The sequence below is a fragment of the Homalodisca vitripennis genome, chromosome 5, assembly GCF_021130785.1.
Source record: "Homalodisca vitripennis isolate AUS2020 chromosome 5, UT_GWSS_2.1, whole genome shotgun sequence".
NCBI lineage: Eukaryota > Metazoa > Arthropoda > Insecta > Hemiptera > Cicadellidae > Homalodisca > Homalodisca vitripennis.
Window position 1 is genome coordinate 79,605,169 of NC_060211.1, and position 26,704 is coordinate 79,631,872.

At 34.0% G+C, this 26,704-nt stretch overlaps 1 protein-coding gene across 1 annotated transcript in view; it reads right to left on the reverse strand.

Annotated features, from left to right (window-relative positions):
• Positions 1 to 9,380: 9,380 nt before the first annotated feature.
• The window catches only part of LOC124362411 (phosphatidylinositol 3,4,5-trisphosphate 3-phosphatase and dual-specificity protein phosphatase PTEN), a 45,250-nt gene continuing 27,926 nt past the window's right edge, over positions 9,381 to 26,704 (reverse strand). The window contains 1 exon segment of the mRNA XM_046816882.1: positions 9,381 to 10,238. Coding sequence (XP_046672838.1) covers positions 10,150 to 10,238 — 89 coding nt within the window. The 3' untranslated portion in view covers positions 9,381 to 10,149.

Consider the following 26,704-nt stretch of genomic DNA (forward strand, 5'->3'; position numbering starts at 1 on the left):
CTTTCTTGAATTCATTTTCACCATAATTTGATTCTACTGGTTCTGCAAATATAAAGCACTCACGTAAACAAACAAACAATGACGTTTCAACTATCACTGTTCCTCCCACCACTACCCACTACACAATTGCGTGCAACTCATATCTGTACCAGTCGGTAACTTTAAACTTAACTAGTACAGTACTGTATTTTTAGTGCTTACCTATCACATGAAGTGGGATGATCCATCATTATATATTGTGAAAAGAATTTTTTCAAACTCAAACTAATTGAGATTTCATAAATAGATTAATCACCAAATCAAAATTCTCTTTTAACTACTTGGGCTGTCAATATTAAAAAAATGAACTATGAAACCTAGACGAATCGTTATGTTTCAGTTAATTAGACAATGTAACTTTTTATTCTTATTCTTTTACATATGTTCGATTTTTTGAAGCTATATAAGAATATATTTCCAGTTTCATACCTATATAGCCTAACTGTTCTATTCATGATAAACTAAATTACATGCAACTTATAGTACGACAAACTAAAAATATTTATTTTAAAATTACTTAGCAAGAGTCTCAAACTTTATATTTTCCCCTTTTGCTCTAAAAATCTAATACACATAAAAAATTACTTTAACCCTTTATGGCCATAATGGACTCCCAGTACAACTAGAATTCGTACCAAACGGCCATAATAGACACCCGTCAACTTTTATTTATTATTGTGTTATTAAGCCAAGTGTCATGAAATTTAAGATCTTTATAATGAAACGTACAAACAACACAAAATGAAAAATATTGATTTTCAGCTTGCAAGTTTTTGACCTCTATATACAGTAAACTCTCTCCTTTCATTCAGCTTCGTTTGGTTCGGCCAGATGGATCTGCTGTGTTCGCTGACGCCCCGACTGCAACAGGTTGTCACGTTTAGCTAGCACGGCAATGCACATTCCTTTGTTTAATTAATGGGTCAGTTGCCTTCTGTATTTGATCGAGTGGAGACTTATAGTACACGTACAGTAGTTTTGTAGTATTCTTTTCTTGAATGAACATTTGTGTGTTTATTATGTTGTTGCCTGTGTGATTTTTGTCACGAGTGCTAAACGTAAGCATACTTTTGTGACAATGGAACAACAACTGAAAGCACTAGAGCGTATAGACAAAGATGATCGGTTCAAAGTATTTGTAGGGAACTTAGTCAGTAAAAGCACGGTAAATGATTGTCATGAAATCAGAAAACCAATTGCGACTTTTTGTACGCAGATTGAAATGAACAAAGTTCTTGCATCTCGTTGCACTTTAAAGAAACCAAAACAATGAGTTAGTTGATGATGTTCTATAGTTGTGGTTTTTGCAATAACATAGAAGAAGAACACTAATGAGTGGCCTCATTTTACAAGAAAAGGCTGTTATCCTACAGATAAACTTCAAGGAGAGCAGAAGTCTACACCTGGTTTTAAAGTAAGCAAGGACAGAATCATAGTGGCTCTTTGTTCCAATGCTTCAGGCACCCACACAAACAACCTCTTTTTAGTCATCGGTAAGTCAACAAAACCCAGAGTATTCAAAAACTTGGGCATGTCAAAGTTACCAGTGTACTGCCGGTTACAGAATCATCTTGGATGGATTCTCATTTATTTAAAGAGTGGTTTATTTCTTACTTCTTGTTCTCAACAATGTGCCTACCACCTGGATGAACTGGCATGTGAGGTTGAGACTGGAATAAAACTATATTTTCTGCCCCCCAATGTGACAAGTCTCTGACTGCCAATGGATCAGGCAATGATATTCAATGAGTCATTGAATGTGTTAAAAGGAAATACCGCGGACTGCTCCTTTCAGAAGTTCTATTCAACATAGAAAATAATGACAAAACAGACCTAAAGTGTTAGACAATCAACATGAAGGATGTCATTCATTCTCATGGTGGCTAAGGCATATATATGATGACCTAAGAGCCTTGAAATCATGGAGATAAGTGTGGCTAGACATTAATAAGATTTTGAAAAAGACATAAATGATCTTGGTGTATCCAACATAGAAACATAAAGCAGAGGAACGGACAAAAATCCTAAGCAACTTAAAGCGACTGCCTCATACTCAAGACATTGTGGAAGATGATTTCAGGTGGTCGACCGCTGAAAAGAAGCCTGATAATGAAGTTTTCAGTGATGATGAGTCACACACACGGAGTGGTAACCCTGCAACTGACTACAACCTATATTGAACAACAAGCGACTTCTACAACAGTTGACGTCATGTTTTTCAGGAAGTGGCATGAATATGCATGGAAGAAAGCCATTGAAGAAAAAGTGCAAAAATTATTGATTTCTTTTAAGCCCTTTTAAGAAAAAAGGGTTAAAATTTATTGTTATAATCTATGAACATAATGTAAAATTTTTAGTTTTGTGAGGTTTTATTTTCGTTATTTTGTGTGTGATAAATAAAAACTATGAGATTTGAATATGTGTAATAATTTTAGAACTCCAACTGCCAGTGGTACGTTGTTAGCCTACACCTATTTCAGTTTACTTGCTACATAAAACTCTAAAAATACTATTGACATATGTTTCACATATATTTACTGTGTGTATGACAATCAAAAGTATGTTTTTAGCAGTTAAAACGGCCTTACTTTTTGCTAACTTCTGATAGTTTGGCCATTTTTTAGTTCAGCTGTGGGTTTGGTCCCAAGGAGGCCAAATGAGAGGGAGGAGTCTACTGTAATGGATATACATCATTTAAAAAAATTTCAAAGTGCATTTTTTGATAAGAGTGGCTAAAACCATCAGGCTAAAAATGTATTTTTTTATTGGTTTGTAAAGTTATAAGTGAACTTCTACAGTAAATATCTTAATAGTTTTGATGTCACAATGGGTTTTATTCAACGCTAACCTTAGCATATTACAAGGATATAAGCAATATTGTGTAAAAATAAAGTGTGTACACTTTTTTTAACAATTTTCACTAACAGGTTTAAAATATTTTTCAAAGGCAAAATATGTAAAAACCAAAATTTAAAATAAACAATACTAAATGAAAGAAGTATATTCACTTTTTTAATTTTATTAAAACATATTACATAATGTTGCAAGAACGAAGCAAAACTTTAAAAAACATAATTGTTTTTCACCCCAATTTACATACAGGTTAAAATTATATCCATTGAATTTGACATCAAAACATTATAAAATGTCCAAAATCTTCCAAATTGAAACATCAAAAGTACACGATATGCATATTTTTAAAGTAAAGAAATCACAAACATCACATTGGGGATTATTTTGACAAGATACAATGTTTTGAAAAGTCTACTTTTGATCACATGTCGGCCTATTAATCAACCTTATAGAATACATAACAACAATACATCACTAGCTGGTCTTGAAAGAGTTAAATGCATTTCTTTCACTTTGCTTGTTTCTTTTTCAAATGTAAATTTCATGCAACCATTTGTTTCAAATGCTTTACAATGCCAAGATTTTAGGTAGGCAAACTTAAAGTAACTACCCTACTATAGCAGCACCTGATAATGAATTATCACCACGCGGATGTATTCCAAAGATACAGATTTAAAATTATAAGCCCATCTATAAGATATATTTCTAAAATCAAATTCAGCATAATGTGCTTGAAAACCAACAAAGAGTATAATAAGGAAAAAAGGGACACATATCATTGTTCAGTGTTGACATATTTAACCAAGCTTAACCCTGGAAACGTTCACTGACCCATTTGGTGTCGATTGCGTAACTTCCAAAGTGTGATCGACCCTGATAGAGTCGATTTGAATTTTAGTGCTAACAGCACTATTACTGGTCAAAGACATTTAAATTATACATAATTGAAGCCTATAAGTTGTTTTTAATGTTCATGGTCTTTGGTTTTATCCTGTTTCTAGCTGACAATCTGTGTGGTTTTCCTATATATGATTTTGTTGTTAACCTCTGTGTATCAGAGATTGTTTATAAACAAATAATTTTGTTTTATGTTCAGAAAATTTTTTATTCAAATTGAGCAAAGTTTTATCATACACAGTTGTTTATACAATACCTCAGAATGGGTGATACTTATAGGTCAAGCGATATTAGTGGCATTATTATGGAAGTAGAAGTCTAGCATCTATTTTATTTTTTATTAATTTGAAAGTAAAAACCGACTTTTACACTGATTTATATCAGATAACTTCATAAAAAGGCATAAAAACATTAATTTGCATGAAAGTTAATTTTATTATGGTTTTTTAACCCTTTGGCGCTATTTGACGTGCGCTGTGCCTGAGTGGTGGTGCGCGCGAGACCTGCCTGCCCTCGCTGGGCGGTGGGATTTCACTTAAATCTCACGTCCCGCGCATCGTTCTAATTATTTGCCTAACTTTCTTATTTTTTATTCAATTGGTTTAAAGTAAAGTTTTTATTTTGTAAAACTAAATTACCTTTATTTTGAGTTAATCTTACGAATTTTCCGACAGTTAATAAATGTGTTTTACATTAATTTAGTTTGAAAAACGTGTGTTTCATTAGATTTTAAGCGTGGTTTGTGGTAAAATAAAACCTAGAATGAAGCTGTTTTCAATTTCGAACTTATACAGACCTTGTTCAGGGGGGCGTGTATGTTAGTTAGCATAAGCACGTAGCGCTTGTCAAAATAAAGCGCACAAACAAGGCGAAGTCTGTCTTACTTCTAGTTGGCTTTTTTCCATGTTTAGGGCCTTACAATTTTTTTCTGAAATTCCTGTGGCATATATAGTCTGTTAAACCTTGCAGTGCCGCAGTAAACTATTTTCTTTTCTTTTAGTTCCCTAAATAGCTGTGGGGAACAAAAAAAGTTGTCCATTTAGAGCTTATGGCTAGACCCTTCAGTTGTTGCACACAACTAGGAAACTGTCCATTGAGTTACAGAAAGGTTTCCGTCTTGCGTAAACAATAGCGCTACAGCTGTAGTACGTTCAACAAAAGATGAGACAACACATTTTTGCTTATTCTTCGCATAGTCATGTTCACAAAGGGAGTAAATAAGATTTCAAACAAAGCCGTTTCAACTACGGTTTCTGAAACCAAATGTGTGAAGAACTTGAGATGAATAACACTACACAATAACTATACGAATTACTTTCTTTGCAAGTAAAAGTTTCAAAACAAAGTTAACATTTTCGATTAGTTTTTTGTTAAAAATACAACCTTTTAAGAAATAAACAAAAAAATTTTGCATGAAAAGGTTAATTCGTTTAGGAGATACAAAATAAAGAACAAAGCACTACTACTACAGCGCGGGACAGCAGGTGTCCTGCTCGCTACTCAGCCATGCTACTCAGCCAAACCCCCAAGTATGCCAGGGCAGACGCTATCCTGCGCGCTACTCGGTCACTCATCACGAGTGGGACAGACGCTGTCCCGGCCGACCTCAAAGGGTTAACTGTGTTGCTTAGCAACTAAAAAAATCTCACTGTGCTCTTTTCTGTATAAAAATAAAAATTATTTCAGTTTTTACTTCTGAACTCCATCATAACACTACATATTTTTGAGTCCAAAAATAAATTTGGTTCCTACAATTTGGCTACTTCAGACTTTTGAAACATCTTATATTTTATTAAAATGTGGATACTTTTATGTCATATTTTTTTCACATGTCAAATACTAATATATATATATATATATATATATATATATATATATATATATATATATATATATATATTAACCCTTTGAACGCCGATATAAATTTAGTCATTTTTTAGATTATGCTCATTTAACCCGGGATCACTCGCGCGTTAGATAAATTCTAACGGTTTTAACATTTTTAAGTACAACATTGGTAAATATCTATGTACACCATTATAAAATCTTCTTTGCCTTTGTGGGACTTTTCCGATTAAGAGTTGGTACCACTGTGAGGGTAAGCGGTGGTGGGGGGGTCACAATAGGAAGTGAAAGTGGGGGGTGCACACCTGTCAGTGTGAATCTAACACGCGAGCGGGCGCATAACTGCCGTTGTTAAATTTTTTTCTAACGACGCGAGTGTTTGCACAATTGTTGTATTCGAACTATGGTGATTTTTAGTGTTCACTTATTGTTATATTGATAGTTTAGTTCTGTGGACTTTGAAATTATGGAAGGTGTACGTGAATTTCGAATTCTGGCTTGGCTGGAAGAAGAGAATGACATAAGTGAACAGGACGATGAACTGCCACCAGAGGTGTTATCGGACACAGATTTGGAGCCAGAATATCAACCTCCGAGCACTGATTCTGAGCACTCAGGGGAAGAACTAGCCCAAGAGTTGCACCCTAATTCTGAGCAGTCGGGCGAAGAACTAGTCCAAGAGTTGCTGCCTGAAGACCAGCGTGTTCAACAAGTAGGTCTACCCCTAAGAAATCCAAATTTAAATGCTAGTGTTTACACTGGTAAAGATAGATTTACTACTTGGTATGTACACAAACCAGTGTCAATGAGTACTAAGACACCTAGAGAAAACATTGTAACTAGGTTGCCTGGAGTGAAAAATGTAGCCAAAGGCTTGAATAATGCTGTAGATTGCTGGGGATTTTATTTCCCTGATAATTTGATTGAAGAAATAGTGCTCTATACAAACCAACATCTTACAGTTATGAGCCAGTCATATAGCCGTGGAGTGAGAGATATTTCCCAAACAGACATCATTGAGATGAAAGCATTTTTTGGCGTTCTCTACATGGCGGGAGTGAAGAAAGGGAATCATATCAATATAGATGAGCTGTGGAAAGATGATGGCACCACCCCAGAATTTTTTTCAGCCGTAATTTCAAAAAGGCGGTTCCAAATAATAGTTCAAGCCTTAAGATTTGATGACAAAACTACCAGGGTTGCTCGAAAAGCAGAGGACAATTTAGCCCCAATCCGTAAAGTTTTTGAGACATTTGTTCAAAAATGTACAGATGCATACACTATAAGCGAGTATGCAACGGTAGACGAGATGCTGGAGGCTTTTCGGGGTAGTTGCAAATTTAGGGTTTATATACCAAATAAACCTGCTAAATATGGCATCAAAGTGTACGCACTTTGTGATGCCAGAACATTTTACACAGCAAAGCTAGAGGTTTATTTGGCAAAGCAACCTCATGGACCGTTTTTTGTACCAAATGATGCTCATAGTGTTGTAATGCGCCTTATAGAGCCCATTGACAGAACAGGGCGGAATGTCACTATGGATAATTTCTTTACCAGTGTACCGTTAGCCAACAACTTGTTTATGAATCATAGATTGACCATAGTCGGCACTATAAGAAAAAACAAACCTCAACTTCCAACAGAGCTAACATCCATTGAAGGGCGTCCAATAGGTAGTTCAGTTTTTGCATTTGGGAAACCACCCAACAAATGTCTTCTGGCATCATATGTGCCAAAAAAGGGTAAAAATGTGCTTATGCTTTCAACAATGCACAAAGACGATACAATTGATGAAACCAGCAGCAAGCCTGAAGTAATTACCTTTTATAATTACACTAAAGGAGGCGTTGATGTTGTGGATCGACTCAAAAGTGAGTACAATGTCTCTCGAATAAGCAACAGGTGGCCGTTGACACTATTCTTCGCTTTGTTGAATATAGGAGGAATAAACTCTCAAATTATATACAAAGCAAATACACAGGAGAACTTAACAAGACGTTTCTACCTGACCCAGCTCGCCAGGTCTCTAGCGATGCCACACCTTGAAAGGAGAGTCTCCCTCACCAACCTTTCTATTGGACTTAGGCAAAAGATCCAGCGAGTGGGCCAATTTCCACCGCCGCCGCCACCACCTAGACAGAACCAAGACAACACTAAACGGCGCTGTGCCTTTTGTCCCTTGCGGAAGAACCGGTTTACCCAACACCAGTGTCACGTCTGTACGTCTGCCATCTGCAAGGAGCACATTGCAAGGACAACACTTACTTGCCAGCAATGCAGGGAAAGGGAAGACAACATGGAATAGGGAACATATATTCTTTAACAATGTAAAATAGGAATAATTTAAAATTGTATAAGAATATGTATTTTTATTAGTTAAATAAGCATTATATTTAAAAATTTTTAAATAGTAAAGTGCCTATTTAATTGCTTCAAAATAGTTTGTTTCAATATATATCAGATTTAGAACAAATATACTGCATTTTATTTGAAAAAACCCACAAATATAATTTGTTAAAAAAAAATCTAACGCGCGAGTGCTGACGTGATTTTGAAGGGCGCGAGTGATCCAGGGTTAAGGTGAAAAAATAAAAATGATAATTCCTTAAAGCTAATTTTTGTATTCATTCCTAATGACTAATAGTCACATAAAAAAAATAAATTTTACAATAATGTAATACTTGTATTAAAATAATCACATTTTTTTCATAATAATGGAATATTACAATCAAAATCAAATTTAGGTTACAGAGTAATCAAATGCATGTGATGAAAAATATGAAAACTATGTACAAGGATAAGAAAACAAATAAAGTGTAATATGCTGATCTTGATTAGTTTTATAAGTTCTGATAATATTAGATTTAGGCAGTTGTACGGTAAACTTCAAAACAAAAATCGGGATGAAGCCATGGGGTCTCGGGACATGACTTGCAGCCATAATTACTCAACAGAAAAGAAACAATAAATACTTTATTATAACACCTAAAACATGGTAACAATAACATTTTACAACTGTTTGTATAAGGAATGACAACGCAAGAACACTTCCCAAAGGCACAATGCGTGCTCCACTGACAGTCGGTAATGGCGGATAGTATCGTCATCGGCGTACAGACGGGAGTGGGAGAACAGCTGCCGGCAAGAAAACAATTTACTGTTTACCTACTGCGGCCAGCTGACAGCTGCAACTGGATTATTTGGTCAAGCCAGTACATTACTTTGTATTGTGGCCTATGTATTGAACTTATAAACGTCAAAAACAGTAATAATAAAATATATTTTTATCGATCGGCGGATTATTTCGTCTTTGGCGTTATAAGACCAAACAACATCGCGGATTATTCCGTCTACGGTGTGCTAAGGGTTAAATACAATTTTTAATAAATTTACAAAAGGATCCTGTAAAACGTACAAAATCAATGCACACTTTAAAAATTTCTGTAAAGATGCTTCCAAGGTTAAAAAAATAATTACTTGTTTCTAAATCTATCTGATACTATTTAGATCAAAAGCTCATAATGTCATAACAACTTAATGTCATCTCACTTTCCATGTGCAATTCTCTGGATTTTAATTACTTTTTTTAATTTATAGCCCCACCACAACTAACCCTCACCTTTGTTGATCCACCTATGTGTGTTTATTAGAAGTGAATTCAATAAATAAAAGTTAAAATCTGTACAATTCAAAATAAATAATAGACATAGAATAGGACAGAGGAAGAAATAAACTATAATAGATTTGGTCTTGAAAATTGTCAATGCATTTAATTTGTAATGCAAACACATTAATTTTACACATTGTTATTAAAACTGTAGTATCAATTAAGAAAGACATTGACAATAGAATAATAGGTACAAGATAATTATTGTAAAAGGTGAATATTTTAGTATGTCCTAGCCACACATATGTCTAACTAAACTACATGTATATTTTACACTGTTTGTACATGACAATCCTTCAAGTCCCTGAGACGCAATCCCATTCACATTCAAGCATGTTCTTAGTTCTGTAATGAGATCAAATGAGGAGTGACACCTTTTGTCCCACAGCGCTAATACCACCCACCTGACTTCAATAAAAATTGAACTTTTAATATTTCTGATTTACTTTTAACAAAATATTTGTACTTAAACTATTAAAACAGTAAATATAACCAAGTTAGAACCTACAAATAACAGGCTATGTAATTTTATATATACTTACAATTAACGGACAATTATAGTGCAAATCACAATATCAATAGTTCAGCAGTTATCGAGACCAAGAGTGGAGCTCATACCCAAGAAGACAAAAGGTGGTTTCATAATTTTTAACTGTACACTATGTTTGACATTTCTTTACACATTTACATTTAATTTGTGAAGTTCAAAGTACATCCATTTTTTAAATATATCACCCGTCGAAGCCAATCGATACAACTAAAGATCAACACTTGTGAAAAAAAATGTAAAAAAATAACACAGAAAAGTTTTATACAACAATATTATGTGGCAAACGAAGAGGGCGCTACAGCCTAGGGCTAAGAGTATTGAGGGTGAGGCGTGGCTGGCGGCTGCTATACCCTTGGTTGTGGTTGGGATCGAGCCCTCCGGCACCTGTGTACAACAAGTGACTGTACTCCCCAACAGTATAAAACAACACAAGAACCGGTACCATGTCAGTGTTGTTAGGCATAAGCAAGGTATTAGTCCAAGTACATGCGGCTAAAACACAGACGAAGAAACTTATAAATGTCAAAACTTACAAGGGCCTCTCACGAGCTGAACTAATTACAGGAGATTCATACTCATCTCAAGATAAAGTTGAGTAAACACCAAGTAACAACAATGTGTTATACCAATGAGGTCAGAACCACACAACAAAGTTACATTTTAAGTCAAATTTGAAATGTGCTTGATAGAAAACTGTAGTACTGTTATGAAGCCTGAGCAACGTGCATTTTCTAATGATCATACATGCATGGAAAATTTCAAGGTAAAAAGTGACTTATTTGAACTGGACACTGATGCTCAGTCAATTTTAAAAATATTGCCAATAAATGGTGGACCAAGAGGTGGACTGCTTTGCATGTATAATATTGCTCAGAGGTAGTTCAAATAGTAGCCATTCAGTAATCACTGTTTTTTTTTATTTTGAAAAATGGAGGGAACCTCAATTGACCTTTACTTAATAGCTGTTTTAAGTAGCTTTACCAATGGCATTCAGAATTAAAAGGGGGATTGGGATTGCCTCCATATAAGAACCCATGGAATAGCCAGTACGAGAGAGGGAGGATATACACACTTGCAGCCTTAGTCCGCCATCTTTGACGAGGGAAGGCTAGTGTTGACCAGTATAAGATGACAGGAAAGTGTCTTCTTCAAGTTTAGATTTGCAAATTGCCTTTGGCACTTGGGAAGCTCTAACCATCATCATCCAGGAGGTCGTATTGAATTACTTTTCCTAAAATGAGCAGACTAATGTTCTACTGAACTGCATATAGGGAAGTAACAACAGTCAGAGATGAGAGATACCCGTTGTAAACACGAGCTGGAGACAACAGTTATTTAACAATAATGCTTATATCCTCTGTCACAACCATCAAAAAGCTTTCCCAACCTGTCAGTTATTTTTTCTAACCTATAAAACACTAAATAACACTATGCAGAAATAATATCAACCTGTACGACTTCAATTTTTCAGGCGTTATTACAAGCGTAAATTATTGTATAATGTCCGTTGATGTAAATTACAAAGCTACAAGGGTTATTCCAAAAGTAAAGTCCGGTTAAGAAATTAATTCAAATCTTTTCCAAAACAATAATTTTATTTACATTCCTTATATTCTCCATTTTTCTACATAGTTTCCATACTTATTTAAACATTTTTCACATCATTCAACAAGTTTTTGAATGCCTAAATTGTAGAAATCTGCCGCCTGCAAATATAACCAGTCTTTAACTGTTCCTTTCACTTCATCATTTGTGTCGAAGTGCTTGTCGCCAAGAAACTCCTTTATGTAGCGGAACAAGTGGAAATCACTTGGTGCTAAGAACGGACTGTACTATAAAAATTTCTTGTTTAGAGGTTGCGTTTCTTTTGAAGTATGAGGTCTGATGTCATACAACAACCCTGCAGATAACAAAAGACTTTTGTCACTTATTCTGGACTGCACGTCGAAGTTTAGTCAGGGTAGCACAGTAGGTAGCTTTATTGAGTGTCGTCCCTCTTTACATAAATTCGACTCACAATATCCCAAACTATACCAAAACACGGTCGCCATAACATTGCACATTGAGATTGTCTGTTTTGCCTTGACCTTAGTCAAGGTCGTTAGTCAACGATGACGTGTGACACCATTCCATTGACTGACGTTTAGGCTCGTAGGTTATGTGAGAAACCCATGTCTCATCCCCTGTGACAATATGGTCTAAAAGTCTATCACCTTCCTTATATCACTCCAAAAAAGCAAGAGCAGAAGCAATTTTTTTCATTTGTTGCAACTGAGTAAGCAGCCTGGAAACCCAATGAGCACTCAGTTTTCGAAAATTTGAATGTTCAGACAAAATTCTGTACAAAGTTTTTCTAATCACATTCGGGAAATCCATTTATAAGTCTGAAATAGTGAATCATTGATCTTCACAAATTTTTTTGTCAACCACATTGACCAAATCGTCTGAAATTACTAATGGTCAACCAGAGCGTGGTTCATAATTTTGTACATTTCCCCTTCATTAAAAGCTTGCATCACTTGCGTATTTTAGTGTTACTAATAGTGAATTTCTGCCGCTGATATGTTACTTGCAGACAAAAACCGTATCACTGCCTTAATTCCACAATCCGCAGTCTGATCAATTGACTTAAATATTGTGAACAGACACTATAAACAGCACATAACAACAGCCACAAGACTAATGGCGGCACTTGACGTGCAAGGCATGCCAGGAGTCGGCACGGATGCATGTTTTGTCCTTGGTGCCAAATTCAAATAGTTACAGTGAATCGGATCTTACTTTTGGAATAACCCTCATAAGAAAGAAAACAGGTAAATAAACATAACACAAAGCGGTAGAATATTAATAACATGGCCAATATCATCTTTCATCAATAAAATAGATGTAAAAAATCTTTTCATCCAATGTGAGCTAGATAACCATTGCTTAGTCCAAGTTCACTTTGTTAATTATGGATTGCAAATAAAATGGTCTTTTATTAAAATAATAATGAACTTACATGATCATTGTGTACTAGTCATTGTATTTAGCAATAAGACCACGACCATCTATAATCTTTAATGGTGTTGAGACAATCTGTATTAAGTGAACAAGTGACACTATAGAAACAAGATATACAGATGAAGTCTGAAATAGTTTGATTTTAACATTGCAGAAAACCTACAGTTTAATACAGGGTTCGTGTCACTGTACTTGAAATTGGTGCTTTCAGTCTAATAAAAATAATTTATGTGACCTTTCCTCAATCTATAAAATTTTTAGATAAAACAAGAGTTCCAGATATGCGTGATGAATATCAGAACATTTGTTTGGATTTTCTAGACTTTTGGTTTTAAAACAACAGATTTAACTTTTAGGTTTGAATTGTTTTTGTCCAAAACGAGTTTTTAGGAAAAGCTAACAATTAATTTTGAAGTGAATTTTGTTTAATTACTTTTAGCCAACTAGATAGTCAAAAAAATGGTACTAACTGCATATCTCTGGAATTATTATTCATCACTGAATTATTGTTATAATTTGGGATTTTTTAATTTTTTAATTAATAAGAAATTTAAAATACAGTAATTATAATGCTTAATTTTATGAATGTTTTAGATTTTAAAAGCACACTTTCATAGTTGTTTAAATTTTCATCAAGTTTGCAGTTGGTTCATACAGTTTAATGATAGAATATGTTATATCTGTAAACAGTTGTTCTTTGTATTATAAGATCTAATATTAATTTTGTGTGAATTGTAAATTTACTTTCACACATTCTGAAAGGGATTTAAGGTTACTTCTTCCCACAACTAAGACTTATTAATTTTATCACCTCAAGAGCTGCCCATGTTAAGAATTTCATATCTCTAGCTATAGAGTTTGGTTTTATTTTATAGTAATATCTCTTGTCAGTATTTTCTCATTGCTGACAAAACAGACAAAACACTTGATATAAATAAAGAATCCTATATTTTGAGTATAAACTCTTTCTTACCAAATTTCTAATGAAACTTGGTATGCCTTTATAATGAGTTCGACACTGAAATTTATATCTCATCAATGTGACACAGAGTAGAGCAAAATTAGAAGCCTTAAATGATTTAAAAAATCGCAAACAATATTATTTCAATAGCACATAAAATATCACCAAAACATTAAAATATTCATTCAAATCACTTAAAATCCTTTAAATTTTAATGCATATTCAATCTGAAATTTCGAAAAGAGAACCACACACAGACTATTACAGGTTATTATGTTCGTGCCTGAAGAAATATTTGAAAAATGCTCCATTAAAATGAAACAATTTTTCATAAAAAACAAGATTTAAAATTTTTCTTATTCAAATTTAATATAACAATCTAACTTTCTGACCATGTCTGTTGAAGTAGACAGTGAGGTCTGATTAGAATGATTGGATCAGAGGAAGTGCATTTTAAGCAATAATTCTGTCTGCAGATAGAAAATGTAATCCACAAGAAACTGCTAAACATTTGATATTTTTACACATCGAACCATATCATCTTTGATTAAATAATTTAATCATTATTTCAGACTTAAGTAGCTTGTTTAAAGTTACATTCAATTAAGTAATAGATCAATATTACATGTATTATATATGGCATATATTCAGAACACAGTTTTACTTTAATAAGTAATATATGCTAATCCAGGCCAATTTCACTGAAAAATTATATTTTTATCAAGCATACTCTTTAACTCACTTCCATGACTAACAGTCGTTTGAAAATCAAACTCTATAATAATCTATCACAAGAGTGCAATCCACATGCATGCAATAACTGAGAACCACTAGATAATAACAACTTGGAACAATAGCTATACAATTAAAACGCTAAATATACATAACGCTATTAAAGCCACAAATAAAATGTAATACACAGATGGTGGGGCATGCTACTATTGCTATTGTTAGTGTAACGCACGCAGCAAACCACACAAATGAGGGTGAATGGTAATGAAAAAGCAGTAAATCTTATGCAAACGAAAAACAGCAAAAAACCAATGCGGATGGAATGGTATGGGCTGGCGTATGAAAAAAATAAAAGGCGGCAATGCTTACCACTAGGTTTATTGTGTAAATGGTTAGATTTATCACGAATGAAAGATTTCCTCATGTCTGAAGTCAGGGTCAGAAAGCAGGCGATACCTCCCGACTCTGCTCTCAGGAGGGTCCACTGCACATAATGAAACCATTTTCTTACCTTCTATTGTGGGTGTTATTTGTATTTCTTAAATTAAATTAACTGTCTGTTGTATTGGAATTCATACTAGTGTCAGACTGGGAACCGTAGAATGGTATTTTCAGAAACCTATACAACCTTATGAAACAATTTAACACAAAATTCATTGTTCCTAATCCAAAATGTACATGCACACTCATGGATGATATCGAATATCTACTGAGTGATGAATACTTATATTACCTGGTGACGATTAGATATATCAAGTAGCTTTCTAACATAACTGTTAATAGGGTTTGATTCACACTGATTATTTTTCAGAATCTCAATTCAATCTGCTTTAATTAATATACAAGTATAGCCAAGCCAGCATAGACATTCCCACCCACACTAACTCTTTGTGGCACTAATGTGGAGAATTGATGGCATAAGCAGACACAAACATTTTACCAATTCTTTTTCATTTTGCAATTTTGTTTGAGCTAACTTAGTACAATGTTTTGTTTATAGATGGTGTGTTTCTGTATGCATTTTGAACATCAATGGTGTCTCAATAAAAGTTTTTCCTAATACAAGGTATTTTCAAAAATTATCTTTCCTACACTGAACATGTGAAGGCCAATCATGAGACCTCAACATCATGTTAGTTGGCTGGGACAGTGAAACGTCAAACTCTGTTTTAAGTGCTTATCACATTTTGAAGTAGACAAAATGTATGGAACAGATATAATGCATCAGATATGGTCAAAAACCCAAGCAAGAAACCATTTAAAAAAATTCAACGAGCCTTTGGAAAAGACACTGAGTGTGACAACAGCACTTTAGTGAGTGGACAATGAACCTTGTTTAAAAGACCAGCAAGAAGTCAAAATGACAAATTTTCGATCAAGTTTATGTTTAATAATGGAAGATCAATTATGTATTATTGTCCATGATCAAGCTAGCGAAGAAAGCATCAGTAGTAGTTCAGTGTATTTCATTTTTTTAACAGAAGATTAGGACCATGCAAGAAGTTGCTGCAAAATTAATTCTGAAGAACTGTCAGCAGAGCTAAAGCAGTTGCTTGAATTGCACAGAATAACCCTAATTTTCTCAAAACAGTCCCATACAAATAATCAACACACAAACATTGCTGTCCAAAAAAAAAACACATTAAGGTACAAATAACATCAAAGTCATGCTGACTGTGTTTTATGGCTGCAATGGAGTCGTTCATAAGTACACACCTGAGACTCAGACAGACAATCACTGTAGAACCAGAAATGCTATAATGCAAATTGTGGCTCAACTCATGTCCTTTTAGTAATAGAAAGAGGCAGGAGATGTTGAATGAGTTTTTGGAGTATCTGAGAGACTATTTTGAAGGTGATCACTTATAAGAAGTTTGATACTTTCTGAACACACCTCAAGTACCAAACATAGTTTTTATTAAAGCTAAGTTATTAATGGCAATTGTGTTTTGTTTTATTGACAAAATTTTAACTCAGATTAAAAATACTGGCATAATTGTATTTTAACGACAATAGCTTTTTCTATAGTATAAAAACAATATTCATTTACATAAAAACACAGAGGAAGAATATAATTTTTGAAATACATACAGGATACCCCAAGAGGTGACCAATATTTCAAAAATTGGTTTAGAGCATCAACATTTAAAAAAACCCCAATAGAACATATGTTTGGAAATGCTTTGTTTTCCATCTGATATTATAATACATGATAAATTAAAACACAATGTGCAATACAATCTCAAAACTAATAATATTTTTTAGATAATCTTACTGCTGCATTGGAATACCAGTAAGTTTAATTTTTATCCAACAATACCTAAAAATTAATGGTAAATGAACTTGTGCTCATTCTTGCATTTGTGATGGATCAATATAATGGAAGAACAACTGAAAAAATTAAATTTTAGGCTATTGTTAGGTAAACTTCATTGGCTTTCTTACTGTGACATCAACTATGAAAATTCAGTTAAGGTACACCATTATGCCCCAACATTTAAGTGTAAAATTGCTTTCAAGTAGATGTGTATCGTGATAATTGTTACCAATATTTCAAACCTAAGAGAATAAAACCCCAGTGATCTGAGTGAGTGGGTGGAATATAAATCTGATTGTGAAATTACGAGATTCTGACAATGAAAATGTTTTAATGACTTTAACTAAACCTGACATACCAACACCTTTCCGTCAACACCTTTACCATTGAAAGAATAAGAGGTTTGATCTGAAAAGAATGTTATTCGAGTATCTATGTGGTTGTTGAGATAGTAAGAATTGACAAAGAAATGTGAACAAGTAAGAAGAAACCACTTTAACAATATGTATTGTTGAGAACAAGAAATGGTTTCAAAACAAGACAATGCTCTGGGACCCATATTGCATTGTTTATCATTGTTTTATGCTTATCAAGCAAACGTCCATTCTAGTCACCAAAACTTGCTGAGACTTTTTCTCTTACCAACAGTGAAATCTACACTGAAACAGATTTGAGATGATTGAAGCTGTGGAAGGCAAATGGAGATCATGAGAACATGGTCACTTTTAACATTTCTTTGACTAGAAGAAAACTTGTATAGATTGATAAGGGTCATGGAAGGGATAAGGGTTAAATTTATAAAGTAATAAAAATAAAAATTGTTAGAGCCCTAACCCGGTAATTTTTTAGCTAGGCATCGTAAACACCCTCGCCCACTTGCCTAGAACATAACAAACACAAAAGAACTATAAATAGGTGTGGCTAGAAACTAACCAGATCAGGATTAGCGGAGCCACAGAACCAACACAATAAGGCTGAATAACGCATGGCTGGTCAATTGACTCCCTCTCCCAACCCTCCTCATGTTTCGTCTAGCTCCCTTACTTATTCCGCTCGTAGCTAATCATTTTCCTTAACCCTGTTCATGAATTCCGATGCTTTTTTCTTTTACTGCTTTAACAGTCTCAAAATCTCATTCTTTTCAAATCTGACTTGACTTTAGGGAACAAACTAAGTTACAGAGGACCAATTTTGGTGAGTAGGATGGATGATCTAAGACGAGGATGTTGTGTTTAGCCAAAAAAGTCTTCATTGACAAAGCTTTATGAGCTGATCCATTGTTCTAGTGGAGAATCCGTTACTTATTTTTCCACAAATCGTTCCGTTCTCCATACACACTCACATAGGGTAGTCAGGTAGCCTATGTAGTAATTTTGACTAATTATCAGTCATATAGTTGAACAAGGTTCTTCTTCTTCTACTATGAGGCAGCCTATCGCCATACACTTAAGCCTCAAGGGCCTTTTGTACACTCGGGAAGCACACCATGAGGCCGACTAGTCTATGATTTCAGAAGTTCTACAAACCGCCGAAAACAACCGATCAGGACCTCCTGGGAAAATTCGCCACCTTTGCCAAACTAGCAAATATGGCGTACCACTCCCTTGCTATTGCAGGGCACTCAAAGAGCAGGTGGTGTTCAGCAGTTTCCTCTTGCTCGTCATACATTCTACAGAGCAGATCCTCCTGAAGGATACCGACTCTGTGAAGATGCTTCCTCAGGTGACCTTGTCCAATAATCAGACCCACAACCCAAGAAGACACTGATCTACTTAGTGAGAGGTCAGACGCCACCCTAGGGGAAGGTGACTGTAGAACCATTCTGCTTATTCTCAAAACCGGATGCAGCCTCCACCTTCTCTCATGCTCAGTGTGGACCCATTCCAAGACAGCCTCAAAGGATTCACACCTAGAAATGCCACAAAACGGCAGAGGTCCCATCATATTGGACGCTGAGCCCAAGTTAGCCAGGACATTAGCCCCTTCGTTCCCAGAGATCCTCATGACCAGGAACCCAACAAACAGTAATATTGTTGTGGCAGGGAAAGAAACGACTTGATAGCAATCCCAGACAAGTTTGGAGTTGAATACACAAGAGTCCAATGCCTACAATGCTGCCTGGCTATCTGTGAAAATGCTAATCACACAATGTTACCAATCTTATCAATGTTAGCATCAGTTTTTGATGACAATGTTCATTTAAACCACTCAAATATGTGTGCTTGTGATAAACAGCCGTCACCATACACTTGTAACATTACAAATGTTTTACATGCAGATTTTTCCAAGTTCAAAAAGATATTTGATGTTCATAGGCTGTTCTTTCTGGATACTCAATGTTTTTTTCTGACACAGAGACAAAAGGACAACTGTTTAAAACAGGCGCTATGGGCGCAATAAGTATGGGAAGCAGACAAAACATGAGGGTGTGGAAGGGGGATTCACGTGACCTGTTGTACGGTATTCAGCCTTATTGAATTAATTCTGTGGCTCCCCAATTGCTAATACAGTTATTTCCTAGCGCACACACCTTGTATTGTGTTGAGCCACACCTTGCAAATAATTGTGATTCAGAAACACCATAAACAGGAAAAAAATAATACTTCAAATTAAATTTGAAAAAAATGGAAATTGATATATTGCCAAAAATTAGTAATTCCTAGCAAAAATAAAATTCATTGCACGTAGAACCATACTAAAGATATGATAATCGGCTTGCATGTAGATTTAATGTCATAAAAGTTAGTAACGAACGTCAAATGAATGAATGAGAATGTTTATCACTTTACTCAATAAATAAATTTCAGGTACATATTTTTCGTAAAATTATTAAAAATGAAAAAATTATACACAAAATTTCAAAACATTATAAATGAAGAATAATAATCATCAGAAAAAACACTATACTGTATTTCTTCATCAAGACCTATAAAAGTCTTTCTTCTTGCAAAATAACTGTAATATCTGAAATGCCATGGGTTAGCTACATGACGTAAATTATATGGAATTCGAGAGAATGACTTCAAGAACTGATTTATATATGTTTCATAGAAGCACAATAAGCAGTTGGGTTCAAAAATATGAATTTTTTGTTATTACTGTATCAGTTAAGTAAATGAGTCATAATATACACTCACATCACTTCCAAGGTTAACAACATCGTTGACAAGAAAAAAACATCACTTTAAAGAAAACTTAAAAGTTTCTTTCCCCTATGACAGCTGAATCATGTTCATAAACAAATATTTCAACCTAAAACAAATGCAGGAATGAGCCCATAATAACTAGTAGGAAATTCAACGCATTGTAAACTAACATGGGCATCAAGTGTCAAAGATAGTAATAAAATGTAACTACAATTGGGAAACTGCACTTTCTAAAGACAATAAACACACAGCAGAGTCTCAAAATGTAATAACGATGATTCTATCAAATTTAAGCTTAAAACACTAGCAGACATTTTAGTTGTGTAAGAGCTTTAAACATAACATGAGAGGAAAAGGTATTACGCAAACAAAACTCTACAAGACAAAAATTATTATGACTAGACAATAATTGGTTTTTTTAAAGAGCCTGAATTAAGTTATACAGCTATTAATTGAATAACTACATTACTAAAGACAGAATATTCTGATGTTACTCCTAAAATAACTGTCAATACAATAAGACCAGACTAAAATACATCATCTTATAAAAAATTAATTATTTTATTAAAAAAAAAAGAAAAGAACCAGCAAGAAAGCCAGCGAGAGCTGTCTACATTTTTCTATGAGCCAGCACATCGAAAGCATGCTGCAAGATCAACAGTCATGGACTGACTGACTTGACTCACCTACACCACACCTGCACTCCTAGCCTAGACATACAGCATCGCCTTACATTATACATCATACACAAATTACCACATTGCTATCATTAGTGTCAAACATTAAATTCCCACAAAATTAAATATTATTCATTTAGAATTAGGACAAAGCCTAAAAAGTAGCGTGTTCTCAATACGTTAAGTTTACTATGATCAGAAAATGTCCATTTTGAAATGACTTTTTGGAGTTTTGGTGAACAACTGATAAGTCTGCTCAAGATTATTCATGTAGAAACCTACACACCATTTCTGGATTGAAGCCATCAGCACATATCAGTCATTACCAGATTGAATTCTGCCTCCTGAATGTCATAATAAAGCATATTCCCCATTGCGGTCAACAATAAAAAAAGTGAGACAGGATCTCAAAACTTGAGTTTTCTTAAGTACTTCGTTATGGTACTTATGTAATACCTACCAGTAACTCAAAATTTCAACTCAAAGATCTCATTAGGAATTTTATTCTCAGAAGTCTAACATTAATACTTCAGTGGTTGATATCGGTTTAACTTTATATTTGCAATTGCAAAGTCAACGAAAACCTTGGTGTGTAGATAAATACTGCATAATATGTGACTGAAGATACAAAATCAAGTTGATTTAACTAAAATGCCGCCTGACATTATGAAGACTAAAGATACAGACTGACTTGTCAATAACAACGGTGGTCTAAAATAATATGAACTAAATACATTAAAGTAGAATATCACAAACTAAGATACTGATATTACACAGATCTTAATGCTATTCAAAAACTCGATTTATCTTGAATTGAACCAGACTGACACTACGATAAATGTAAGCCAGCATAACAATAACTAAAGATCAATTCTGATTTATTGCTACCTAGTCATAGACATTGCTAATAAGACAAATAACTTTTTTTGGTACTAACTAATGAATGAATAAGAATGACTGAAAACACACCCAACGTCGTTTTAAATAGTTACTGTTAATTGTGGCAATGGTTTGTAGGTACTACCTATTATTACTTATAGGTTTGTAGTCTTTATTACAATTGTTGTTCTTCCTGCTAAAAAGCTCCTGTACCACCAAAAGAAGTATTTGGCAGGCCTTGTCAGCTCTGTAAGGCAAGCTTCTCTGAAGTGTTTTGATCAGGTGAAATAAAAATTTAATCATGTAGTGCTGCTCAAACAAACATTCCATTTCTGAGCTGTTCAGCATGACAAAAACTTTTGTAACATATGTGATCCATACTGTGCAAGAGCTCTCACACAACTGCCACACAACTCAACACATTGCTTAGCTTAGACCTTCCATCACATATTCCACCACCAGAGAGTGTGCGGCTGATAAACTGTCACACACAAAAGCAAATACTTAAGGAAAGAAGATTGCAGTTGATGTGTTCCATTTATCTAATGCTCTAATTTGGATATTCAATAATTCTTGTTAAGAACATTTTTTCTTTTTCTCCTAAAAAGCCATGTCAGTTCTCAGAGAGCAGGTTTTTTTCAAAGAGAGATGTAAGACTCCAACTTTCTAATTGATTTATCGCTTGGAGAATAAAAGGAGATTGGACTGTTGTTACAGTCATAAAAGAATTGGATTTTCCTTTTTACCTAGAGAGATAAAGACTAATTTCTGTTTAGATGGACAAATAACTTGAAGGAATGAGTTGTATAGCATATTTCTAAAGATATATTGGGATCAATTCCTGGTGTTTTAATGGAGTTGTGGAATTGTTATCAACAAATGCCACTGAGTTATATTGTTTAAAATGTCATTATAGTTTTCTTTATTTTGTTTTGAGCTTTAAGTTACCAATATTGTATATTGGTGTTACCAGTTCACCTCCAACTCTAAAACCGAAACCAACGATCAATATTTCATACAAAAATAAAAACTGATTCTTTTATCGCACATAGTGTAACAAAGAGTATTAGATAATATGAGGTGTGGCTAGAAAATAACTAGATTAGTATTGGCAGAGCCACAGAACGAACGCAATAACGCTGTATATTGTACAGCTGGCTACGTGACTCCCCTCCCACCCCTAAACGTGCTTAATCTGGTTTCTGTTCCTATTCGGCCCATAGCTCCATTTCTAAACAGTTAATCTTTTATCTCTATGTTGGAAACATGTTTAATACTCAGAAAGAACAGTGTGTAAACATCAAATTTAAATACAAGTGAAACATTTGTAATGTTACAACAAGTGTATGGTGATGATCTTCATTACGAACCCGAGTGTTTAACTGGTTAAACAATTTAAACATTTGTAATGTTACAACAAGTGTACGGTGATGATCTTCATTACGAACCCGAGTGTTTAACTGGTTGAACAATTTAAAGATGGCCGCGAAGACCCGAGTGACAACACCAAACATTGGCAGACCATCGTCATCAAAAACTGAATGCTAACATTCAACACAACATCCCTCTCTTAGATCATCCACTCTACTACCTGTCTTGGTCCTCCCTGTTCCCTAAAGTCAAGTCAGCTTTGAAAGAAATGACATTTGAGACTGTTGAAGCAGTAAAAGAAAATGTAACGGAAATTCTGACTAGAGTTACAGAAAATTATCAGCTACGGGTGGAATAAGTATGGTAGCCAGACAAAACACGAGGAATGGTGGGACATATTTAATCATCAAACAGGGCTTTAATCCTGACTAGAGTTACAGAAAATTATCAGCTACGGGTGGAATAAGTATGGTAGCCAGACAAAACACGAGGAATGGTGGGACATATTTAATCATCAAACAGGGCTTTAATCCTGACTAGAGTTACAGAAAATTATCAGCTACGGGTGGAATAAGTATGGTAGCCAGACAAAACACAAGGAATGGTGGGACATATTTAATCATCAAACAGGGCTTTAATCCTGACTAGAGTTACAGAAAATTATCAGCTACGGGTGGAATAAGTATGGTAGCCAGACAAAACACGAGGAATGGTGGGACATATTTAATCATCAAACAGGGCTTTAATCCTGACTAGAGTTACAGAAAATTATCAGCTACGGGTGGAATAAGTATGGGTAGAGAAAATTATCAGCTACGGGTGGAATAAGTATGGTAGCCAGACAAAACACGAGGAATGGTGGGACATATTTAATCATCAAACAGGGCTTTAATCCTGACTAGAGTTACAGAAAATTATCAGCTACGGGTGGAATAAGTATGGTAGCCAGACAAAACACGAGGAATGGTGGGACATATTTAATCATCAAACAGGGCTTTAATCCTGACTAGAGTTACAGAAAATTATCAGCTACGGGTGGAATAAGTATGGTAGCCAGACAAAACACAAGGAATGGTGGGACATATTTAATCATCAAACAGGGCTTTAATCCTGACTAGAGTTACAGAAAATTATCAGCTACGGGTGGAATAAGTATGGTAGCCAGACAAAACACGAGGAATGGTGGGACATATTTAATCATCAAACAGGGCTTTAATCCTGACTAGAGTTACAGAAAATTATCAGCTACGGGTGGAATAAGTATGGTAGCCAGACAAAACACGAGGAATGGTGGGACATATTTAATCATCAAACAGGGCTTTAATCCTGACAAATATGATAGCCAAGGTCCACATGTTTCAAGTTGCATAGTTAACGCCAGCAGCAAAGTTGCTACAGGAGTAAATATCTACCTGAATTTTAAAGTATCACCAATGAAAGCTCTTTTTAAATTGCCTTTTTTACAAGTTTAGAGGTTTCCTTCGCACACACATAAAAAATTAATTTGATGCATGCATGTCCCCTAGAATTGCCAGTGACTCATATCTCATTGGTATTTCTACAAATAAAAACGGTTTAAATATATATCTACAGAGACACTAACATATTTTGTTAGTAGAAAAGTGTTCTCAGAAAATAATCTATATATTGTGTTTGTTTTTATATAATATTTAATCTTATACTTGTTTTTATATTCATCTAATTTGTAATTATAAAATATTTATATTTTTACGCTGTGATGTTTTACTCAGTGTTTCGACCTTTATTCAGATAAGAATAAACATTTACAACATGTACTATATAACAATGCAAAAAGTAGATCATACACTATGTGAAGAACTTATTGGTTTGACAATATAACTTTTACAAAAAATTAACAACATCAATATAGCAAAGTTTTATCTAATAGTTTATATTTTTCCAATAAAACATTTTTTATACTAAAACTTATAACTTTACATTGGCTACTAAAACAATTTTGAGATTATTCTGATAAAACACATATGGTTGTATTTGTGTGTAAAGCAATATTTTATATTGATTTATCAAAAAGTTATTGCGTTTTATGTACATCTTATAATTTAAACAGTGTTTCATATTTTATTATTAAGTAAAAACTTTTGCAACATTTTGGCTAATGGTTTTTTTTGCTATTATTATTTTGGTATAGAACCAAGGACTTTATAGTCATTTTTGCACTAAACAGCTCAGCTAATTTTTGTAAGGTATTTTCTAATGAGTGCTATTATTATTCCATTTCAATATTCAACTTCTGCATACTTTGGCAAAAGAATATATATATATATATATATATATATATATATATATATATATATATATATTCTTTTGCCAAAGTATGCAGAAGTTGAATATATATATATATAAGTGTATGTTTGCATAAAGCATGTAAATTTTATAATATAGTTAAAAACAATCCCTTGCTAGTAAAGAAGTTACTATATAGACAGATGTAGGGGTAGGGGTTAAAACTAACTTTTACAAATTCATAACTATGGTTTAAGTTTTATTTTAGAGTCACATTAATATTAGTTTGAAAATTATAAAATAACTTATGAACTAGAAGGTAAAAATTAATGTGTATAATTACATAATTATAAAATTCTCCTAGCAGTCAAAACTTATATCCTGTTATGACGAGACTCAGTGGATATAATGAGCCCGCCAAAGACGTGTAAAAATTAGGGATGGGTTATTCTAATATTCGATTCCTCTTACTTTGCCACAGATACCATATCTGAAAATCTCATTACTTAGGGGTATCAATGATTCTCAACATCGCTGATCTTACATTTAATTCCAATACCACTCCATTGCTTTAATTTGTGGATAACACCTGATCAGAAGTAAAAAAAGGTACAAGTGTTAAAACATGATTTTATCCTACTTTCTTGGCTGAGCATTAGCGGAGTGATAAACTGGAAAAACTTAATTTCTGTTTAACTGTCTGCATGACATTTTGAAAACGAACTGACTGACCCATAGACTTCAAAGTTAGCATAAAACTTAATCTCTGTATAAGTAACACTGAGTTTGATGATATTGCATGATTCTCCATGGGATTTGGCTGAGCATTAGTGAATATTTTTACATTGGTCATATGGGTAACTATGATGGCAACAAGAAACTAATAGAATAAATTTTTAAACACACAGAGTACAATCATATGAGATTTCATCATGTGACATTTTTAATCACAGAGCAAAAATTAAAAAAAAAATACAATAGAAAGGCAATGTTAAAATTCAGTAACAAGATTTGATTTCAGTGCACTCTTATGTTGTAGTACCTTCCCTAGCTCACTGGAACTTTTATTATTTAAACACTGCTTTAAAACTTAACTCAATTAACAAAAATATAAATGTATCATATGGCAAGATATCTTGAGAAAGATCTCATCTGTAGACTTTAAATTTTGCATGAAACTCTATTTCTACATAGACAAGAATTAATTATATGATGGTGGATGTCCAACTATGGAATTCGGCTGAGCATCATTAAAGCCTATCACCAAAGTGATAAAATTTCTTTACATCCCCAGACATTTGTCTGTTTGTTTAACTGTCCACAGAAAATCTCAACAATGAATTGAGCAATAAATTTTAAATTTTACATGCAAACTGAGCAAAGCCTGTTATATGACACCTGAGGTGGCATATTCCTACCTCGTATTTGAAAAACCATTGGTATATAACCAAATTAATGTACTTTCGTAAATAATATTTCGTTCATAGTTCCTATTTCCT